The 8,763-nt window shown below is 50.8% G+C and overlaps 1 protein-coding gene across 12 annotated transcripts in view; it reads right to left on the bottom strand.

The window, feature by feature from the left end:
- Positions 1-335: 335 nt before the first annotated feature.
- Positions 336-8,763, bottom strand: part of KDM6B (lysine demethylase 6B) — a 100,014-nt gene continuing 91,586 nt past the window's right edge. For 11 of the 12 annotated variants that reach the window (XM_053260412.1, XM_053260424.1, XM_053260422.1 and 8 more), the window contains 2 exons: positions 4,435-4,605; positions 336-2,365 (listed from right to left, as the gene is read on the bottom strand). In XM_053260412.1, the coding sequence (XP_053116387.1) occupies positions 2,342-2,365; positions 4,435-4,605 (195 nt within the window). In that variant the 3' untranslated portion in view covers positions 336-2,341. Of the gene's footprint in view, positions 2,366-4,434; positions 8,202-8,763 lie in introns of those variants that run through there. The other variant, XM_053260423.1, reaches the window with a different exon arrangement.

Genomic DNA, 8,763 nt, shown 5'->3' with positions numbered 1-8,763 from the left:
GCGCAAGAGCATTGTCAGGGAGGGCACCAACTGGCTAGTGCTTGGGTCATCATCAACTACCAGATCCTGTACATCAGGAGAACTTCCTACCCTGGATTCAGACCAGACCCGTCCTCAATCCCTACTGAAACTCCATCACCCCCAAACCCTTCAATAATAATCTTAGGGCAAGAATTGTGGCTTTACATTCTGTTCAACTCCTAGTGAACACCATCACCCCAAATAACCCTGATTTTAATGCCCAAATGTATATTTTTGACATTTGCATCTGATCTCTCAACAACACACAAACTGATGTCCCAAAGCAAAAAAGGAAGCAAGAGAGATAGGCTGGGTTATTTTATCTCTGTGAGTTAATTTAATTTTTTTTTACATTTACAAAATAAGATTTGCTTTATCCTCATCCCCTACAGTACAGTAAGAATCCACTTTTTTGTTTGCTTGTTTCCAGAGAAGCTAGATGCTCACCTGTTTTAATTTCTCTGTGTGTGTGTGTGTGTGCGTGTGTGTAAAAATCAGGAAATTAGAAAAAAGTGCAGGTTTCAGAAGGAAGAGAGTTTTACAATGTAGGGTAGGGTGAGATTCTGTTAAAAGAGGAAATCAGCAGATGAACCAAAATCAAGCTTTGTTTTCCCTCTCCTTTCCCCGCACCACTACCCCTTGAGAAAATTGAGCACCACGTTGAGCAAAACATTGACCAATGAAAATAAAACATTTGGAAATCCAACAAAAGTTCCAGAGAGAAGCCAAAACAAAAACAAAAAACAAAACAAAACACAAGACACTTTAAAAAACAGATACAACATTGTAAAAAGATTTTTTTCTTTAAAAAAAAGCTGGATCAAACCCCAATAAAGGACCAATAAATAGAGAAATCATTACGAAAAAAGATGCATAAATTAAAAAGAGAGAGAGAGAAAGAGAGAGAGAGAACACATTTACAAACTGCAAAAAAATTCTGAGGCATGGAGGTACAATTAAAAAAAAAATTACCCCAAATAGGAGACATTTCTAGTTTTAAAAAAATTCTGAACTGGGAGTGAGAACTGTAGCGCCAAAAGCATGCAGAGTTTGAGGAGATAAAGGTAACAAATTTGGCAAGCGGGTGCAGGGGAAGAAAAAGATTACGGTTAGGATTTTATCAGCCAAAGATGAAGGGGTTAGTCAGAGTTAAGGGTATTTAATATTTGAGGGCAGAGTTAAGGAGGGCAGAGTTAAGGGTTAATGGTAAGATTGCCCCCTGCCCAAATGGTAGAGCGGATAGAGGCAGGCCATGAGAATGCTTAAGGAAGGGGAGGGGAGAAATAAGTTCCCTCCCCCCAGTTTGCAAAAAATTCTCCCATCTACCCGTGGCTCTGACATGGGGCCAGCACCAAGCCCTTTACACCGGGCTGTATATTCACTATCCCAAGTCAGAGCACGGGAAATTCACCTGTGCCTCACATGAACCTTTTGACCAGACGTATAATTTGTGTGTGTGTGTTTTTGTTTTTTAAAAGCAGTTTCTAATACAAACCAGGATTTTTTTTCCTTATATTTATATATATAATATATAAAAGGATGTAAGAAATCAAATGTCCATCGTCATAATTAAAAACACACGCGCGAATTGCCCCCCACCCCCCACCAAGATATATATAAATCAATGTACACTCTCTCCCCCCTCCCCACGAGAAGTTCACCCATAGAGAACTGAACCATTAAAAGTCCTGTGTTAAGAAACCCGTATTAATTTTTTTTGCTTGCTTGCGTTTTTTGTTTGCTTTTTCAAAAACTCTTTTTTTCCTTTAAATTTCACCGAGAAAAATGTAATTAAAAAAAAAAAAAAAAAACACCAAACCACACACTCCAAACGGACAGCCATCTCTCTGTTCCACGTGCTTTGCTTTCCACTCCAGTGAGAAAGACAAAGATTTAATGCTTTTGTGAAGAGGAAATGTTTCCATCTCCTTTCTGTTTCCATCTGTCCATCGAAAGCCCCCGATGCTGGTTCACGGAGAGGCCAGGCACGGAGTTTGACACGAGACGGGGAGAACAGCCCGTGCTCCCTCCTGGGAGGTCGGCACCACCTTTTAAATCCATTTTTAATACAAAATCAGCACCACCCAGAAAAAAAGGTTCATTTTGAAGAATAAATTAAAAAGGGTCCATCAGGAGGGGAGTCCATGTTTGCCGGTTCTGTGCTGTGAATGAGAGGGTGGGTGGAGATCGGAGGCTCAGCTGCTACGGAGGGAGGAGGGGGCGGGTGAGGCGTCCCCCTGGCCACGCACACAGGGGGTCCGGAGGGGGGAGGCTAGCTTGGAGGGACAGCCCAGACAACCATGTCTGGGCGTGGCATGGCTCATCTTGAACTGGGTGACGTGGCCTGTCAAGGAAAAGAAAGAGTTAATTGCAGACGTGCTTTCCAGATCTCTTCCTCCCCTCTCCTGGCCCCCCCTCCCGCCCCCCCACCCCCCATCTAAATCCCCATATCCACCCATAATCCCCTTCCCTCCCACAATCACCAGCTAGGAGAGGGCGCACCAGACAGCCTCCTCGGGAGCACGCTAGAGCTGACTGCGCAACCCTGAAGGCCCTTGAAGTGCATTGCTGAAAAATTCTGCAACAGGCATTACGCTGTATGAATGTACAGACATCTGCGCACACTGACGGGTGTACAGAGAGGCCCCTCAAATCCATGGTACAGATAAGAAGTGTACTGCTGTACCTGTGTTCAGCATAACGTGTGAATGGCTGTACCTGTGTACACTCACTGTATGAGTGTTCAACGTAATGTGTGAATGGGACTAATGTTTGCTTTTCCAGATCTGCAAGAGCCCCTGGTGGCGCAGTGGTAGAACTGCCGCCCTGTAACCAGAAGGTTACAAGTTCGATCCTGACCAGGGGCTCAAGGTTGACTCAGCCTTCCATCCTTCTGAGGTTGGTAAAATGAGTACCCAGAATGTTGGGGGCAATATGCTAAATCATTGTAAACCGCTTAGAGAGCTCCGGCTATAGAGCGGTATATAAATGTAAGTGCTATTGCTAAGTGCGGAACATCCTGGTAGACAAAAGCCACAGAACATGGGAGCACAGGAAGCTGCTGTATACTGAGTCAGACCCTTGGTCCATCTTGCTCAGTATTGTCAACAGAGACTGGCAGCAGCTCTCCATGTATCCTGGAAGAAGTCCCTCCCAGCCCTACCACAGATGCTGCCAGGGAGCGAACCTGGGGCCTTCTACATGCAACATGCAAGCAGCTGGTATGCCACGGAACTACGGCCTCATCCCCTAGGAGGAGATCTTACACCAGTAAGTGTTTGCATGCCGTTACCCACCCAAATGAAAAGCAGCGAGGACTCTGCTTAGCAAAGGGGACCATTCATGCTCACTACTGCAAGGTCAGCTTCAGGAGTTCATGGCCGAGGCAACCTCTGAACTGGAGCCTTCCTGGCGGGTATAGCCAGGGTGACCACCTGAGGCCCTCCAGTTTATTGGAACATTGGAAGCGGCCTTGTACCGAGTCAGACCCTGGGTCCATCTGGCTCCAGACTGTCTGCTCTGGCTGGCAGCAGCTTCTCCAAGGTGTCCGGCAGGAGTCTTTCCCAGCCCTACATGGGAGATGCTGGCGGGGAGGGAACCTGGGGCCTTCTAAGGGCCAGGCAGGGGTTGTGCCGCTGAGCTGGGGGGCCTCTGCCCTTAGGGGGGGGTCTGTTTCCTCTTTGCAGAAAAACACCAACCCACCCCTGAGCTGGATCAGACCCAAATATTTCAAGGCACTTGGGGGCCAGACCTAGATTGCCCAAGGGCGCGCATACACCCCCCCCATTCCTCTTCCCAGGGATTCCCCCAACCCCTTGAGACCACAGGCAGGTTGTGCCTGTCAGTGAAGGGGAGCCCATCCGCTTGCTGGGCTCTGTCAGGCTCGGACGCCTCCTTCCTATAGCCCCGTCAGCGCTTTGCAACTTAAGGTGGCGACCCGACGCGGCTCCTCTCAGAGGCAGGGCCTAGCCAACTGGGGGCCCGAGGCCAATGGCGCTTCAACAGGGGTGCACAACTCCAATGCCCCGATGGGCCAGGAACCACCACAACTCAATGCGTGTGTGTGTGTGTGTGTGTTGGGGAGGGGGATTTTTGGTGCATCAACGATGGCAGTAAAATTAATTATAAACGTTTAAGTATTAAAGCAAGCGCTCGTTACTTGTGGGTCTTTCCCTCCCCCCAGGGGCCCACAATTTAATCCCTGTCCCTGCTGAGTCACGGGGGCCCTTGGCTGTGCCAGCCCTACACAAATGCCAAGTTCTTTGTGGCTCTGCTGCTGCGGACTCCCTGCAGGGCAGGCCAGCAAGAACGTCCCCCCAGGCTGGATTTGGCCCCTGGGCTGTCCAGGCCTGCTCTGCCTTTGGGGGGGTGACCCCTGCCTGCACCCAGCTCTGTCGCTCCCGCCCCACTCACCAGCGTGAAGCTGTCATAGATCTGTATCAGTTCCTCTGTCTTGTACTGCTCCAACACCACCACGCCGTGGAGGGAAGCACTCCGCTTCCGGGCACAGGCTTCGCAGTGGACCAGGTACGTGTTCTTGCTGCCGTTTTCGCTGGTCACGAAGAGGATGTTGAAGACCTCCACCTGCAAGGGCACACTGGCATTAGTGCCCGCCCCCTTGGAAGAAGGCCACGCCCCCTTGCCAATCAGGGCTCAGAATGGGAGAAGGGGAGGAGTCAGGAAGCAGGATCACCAGGGACTAGTCTCAAAGGAGTGGAAAGGAAACACCCCCAAGTGAGTGAGCCTGCTCACAGAAGATCCTTTCTTCCTCTGCCACAAACGACCCTAGGAACCTCAGAAGGCCTAGCGCCCACAATCGGGGCTGTGGCAAAGGATGATGGGAGTTGTCATCCCACATCATCTGAGGGCCCAAGATTGGGATGCCTTGTATGACATCCTAGCTACCCTCCTCAAAGACCTTCCTCCTCCGCCTTCTCCCATTAAAGCAGCAGTTAAGAGTGTTGGGTTAGGAGCGTGGAGACCCGGATTCAATTCCCTATTCAGTCATGAACCTCGCTGGGTGACCCTGGGCCAGTCCCTTATCTCTCAGCCCAACCTACCTCACAAGGTTGTTGTGAGGATAAAAATAACCCTGTGCGGTGACCGCTCTGGGCTCCTCAGAGGAAGAGCAGGATATACAAGCAAGAAATAAACAGATTTTGTAAGAACACCCACAAAACAGCACTTCTTTGATGGTCCTGTTAGAACTTTTTAGAACCTGAACTTGCCCCCACCAAACACACTTTTCTTAATGTCAAGTTCCCCAATTTAGAAAAAAAAAGCAGCAAAAAAACCAAATCACAGCAAGTTAAAAAGAAAAAGAAAAAAATCTCTGCATGCTTCTGCGGTGTCTGCTCTGCTCTCACTGGATGGCGTCTATGGTTGTGCCTCACTTTCACCACAGGGGGGTGCCCCAATACGGAGTTTGCGTGTCTGTGTATTCTGTGCTAGTTAGAACATGAGCCAGCTGGGGTGGGCAGTACCATCCGGGAGGACACATTTCTGATCTGTCCCCCCCAGATTTGAATTGAGATGCGATTTTGACAAGATCCACATCCCTAGGCATGGGGGGAAGGCGATAGCATCACAATGCGTGAAGCTTTCAGTGTGGGTAATCATGCTTTTATCAATAATAATAAATAAACTTTGTTTGTTAGCTGCCCCATAACAAGTTGTTCTCTGGGCAGCTCACAACACAGCATTAGAGCACAGCCAATACAAAACATGACAAACAAATCGTAACACAAAACAAAAAATAATTTTTTTTAAAAAAAATCAAAAATCAAAGTATCTATATTTTTTAATGCTCCTCCTGACCATTAAAATGGTCATTCCTGATTCATTCCTGATTCTTGAATGAATCAGGACTTGTGTGATCAGAGAAGAAAAGTTCAATGCTGGCTTCTGCAGCCGCCAAATTTGCAACAGTGTTTTAAAAACACAGAAGCTACTATAACATTCTACCAGTGTTGTCAAAGAAAATGAAAGAAAAACAGGCAGGAATGCCCTCCAGGGAGTATTGCATGGAGAGCGTACCCTAATCCTTTCCTCTGTGCAGAAATGCCTGCAATTTTACCCTAATCATTTGGGACTAGGGATAAAGAAGGGGTGATCACACACAGAGGAATTTGTAAGTACAACAAAGCTGTCCTCTATTTTCCATCTCTAGAGGCGCAGACACTGCCAAAAATCACGATGGGCATTTGCCCCCAAGATAGTCCTGATGGCCAGAATTGGTGGGCCTGGCTCACGGACTAGATCAGCCAGCGTCTTCCGGGCTGGACGCTTCCCCACTACTGCGGGTCTCTGCATGGACACGGCCAGCAGCAACCAGCAGCTGTGATGGGCTCTGGGACAGCTGCCGCTCACTGGATCCGTGCACCACCTGGCACTGGCTTCTCCAACACAAGCACATGCACCATGGATGGTTCTGCTGCCCCTGGGTTGGCAAAAGGAAGTCCAGTGTGCACCAGGAACCAAGCAAGCCCTACAGTGGTTGAAGGAGATTTCGCACCAGAAAGCAAAGGGAGGCTGCTTTGGAAGGAAAAAAAGAACCAGAACACGAACCCAAGAGGGTAGGGGTTTATTACAAGACGCGGCCCCGAAAGCAATCTGCCACTTCCAGGCTGGAGGAAGGAATTCAGCCCCTCAAGCGCCCTACCCTTCCCTGGCTGGGTACAGGTAGTATGTTGCAACGACCGCTTCTCCAGGTTTGCTAATCCAGCTCTTCTTGGTGTATTTCTAGTAGTAAGAGGCGTCTGGAAATCTTGGTGTCTTCCTGCCAAGTTCTTTCTTGCACTCTGTGGCTCTTGAATGAATCAGGACTTGTGTGAAGAAAAGTTCAATGCTGGCTTCTGTGCTGGGCTCAGGCAGGCAGCCACATGCCAGGGAAGCTCAGACTTCCGTGACTTCTTTCCTGCACCCAAATTTCAACACCGGCCTGATCTTCAGTTGTTTCCTCCTATAAGCACCACACGGCTGAACTACCCTCTCTCTGTTCAGCCAAGTCCAACTACTGATCCTCTCTCTTTAGCCCCGAGTCACTGCCCTGTGCATGCCCCTGGTTGACAAGAGTTACTGGATGGTTCCTTCCTCAGCCCGTCTGTGCAGCTTCTCCAAATTAGCGGAGTCTCCCTCACCAGTCCTACAAAGCCCTGCTCACTGTCTACGTGGCTCAGATAAAAAGAAACTTCACCAATGCAGCTCAAGGCATTTCAGGGCTGCTCAACTAACTCTAATGCACCCCTAAAGAGGCTAGTGGATGTTTTCCACTCTCCCTAGAGCGGCTGCATCATTACTGCCCCTGCCTCACCATCCTGGTCTTGCAGCAGTGAGCACGAATGGTCCCCTTTGCTAAGCAGAGTCTATCCTGGTTTGCATTTGGATGGGTGGCTACAGGTGAGCACCATCTGCTGGAAGATACTCCCCTTAGCATAGGACCACAGCTCAGTGAGAGCGCCCCTGTTTGCCACGCAGAAGGTCTCAGGTTCCTATTCCCGGCAGCCTCTCCAGGCAGGCCTGGGAGAGACTCCTGCCTGAAACCTTGGAGATGCTGCTGCCAGTCCGTGTAGACAATACAGAGCAAGACGGACCACAGGTCTGGCTCAGTATATGGCAGCTCCCTCTGCTCCACCAGATACCGGGCTGCCCTAGCCAAGCTCCCGGTCTGTCCGCGCCCGTCTAACCAAGCCTCCACTGGATCCATGCTCCTGGGTCATGTTCTGTGCTCCCTCACCAGGATGCCACCCTCTCCCGGTCCAGGTGAGCACCCCAGCGGCTCCATGCGCCTGCCTTCCAGCCAGTTGCTGCTGCACCCACCGGGGTCCTTCGCCCTTGTTTGGCGTCTCCAGGCTCCTTCGGGATCTCCACGGGCGCTTCCTCTTCACACCTGGCCACCGGCCACCTCCAATGCTGGCCGGGGAGAGCCGAGGAAAACCCTCCAGCAGACGCCTCTCTGCGTCCGGTCTAGCGATGCCCCCCGTTGGAGGGGGCAGAGAGCGGCTTCTTCCTGCCTCCCGTGTCAACCTGTGGCGGAGACGCTCCTCTCCCTCTTCTCCTCCCCGGCTGCCGTTGGTAAAACCCCCGCGGTGCATACTTACTGTTTGGAAACTTCTACTCTCTCAAGAGCCCCGGCTGGCTGTCAGCTGGGCAAGGCCCGAAGGAGAGGAGGGAATCCCCAACTGGAGTGGGACAGGAGGCATTTTAAAAGACAAGACAGGCCTCAGACATCATGTGCACCCTGGAGGGCCTAGTGGGGTGCCTTGCCCTGGGCCCAAGCAGTCCCCCTCAGGAGGGAACGCCACTCGGAGGGGAAGGGGGCAGGAAACGGGGCCAGGAGGACGTAGGGAGCACCTCCTGCCCGGCATTCCAGCGGCAACTGGTGGGAGTTGCCCCATCAGATGCCTCCAAGGTGGGGCACGTGGCAACCGTGTCATGAAGGCCAGCACTGCCCCACCCCACAATAAGAGCGGCAAGTGGGTGGGGGGGGGGCAGAGATCTGCATGGAAGAGTCTGGTGCTGGTGGGTCAGCGTGGTCCTGAGCAGGAAATGCCTGCTACAGTGCTCCGCGAACTGGCACCCAGCGGAGAGGGGGAAAACAAACAACGGAAGGACAAGCCCCCTCGCCCCTCCAGAGGGGTCACACACCAGCAGTGTGTGCTAGACAGAAAAACATAACACCACAGAAAAACAGATCAGGGGGGAAAAATATGAGAGAGAGAGACACACACACACAGACACAGA

Source organism: Hemicordylus capensis, chromosome 6, assembly GCF_027244095.1.
Source record: "Hemicordylus capensis ecotype Gifberg chromosome 6, rHemCap1.1.pri, whole genome shotgun sequence".
Lineage (NCBI taxonomy): Eukaryota > Metazoa > Chordata > Lepidosauria > Squamata > Cordylidae > Hemicordylus > Hemicordylus capensis.
Note: the sequence above shows the minus strand (reverse complement) of the source record. Positions and strands in the feature narration are given on the sequence as shown.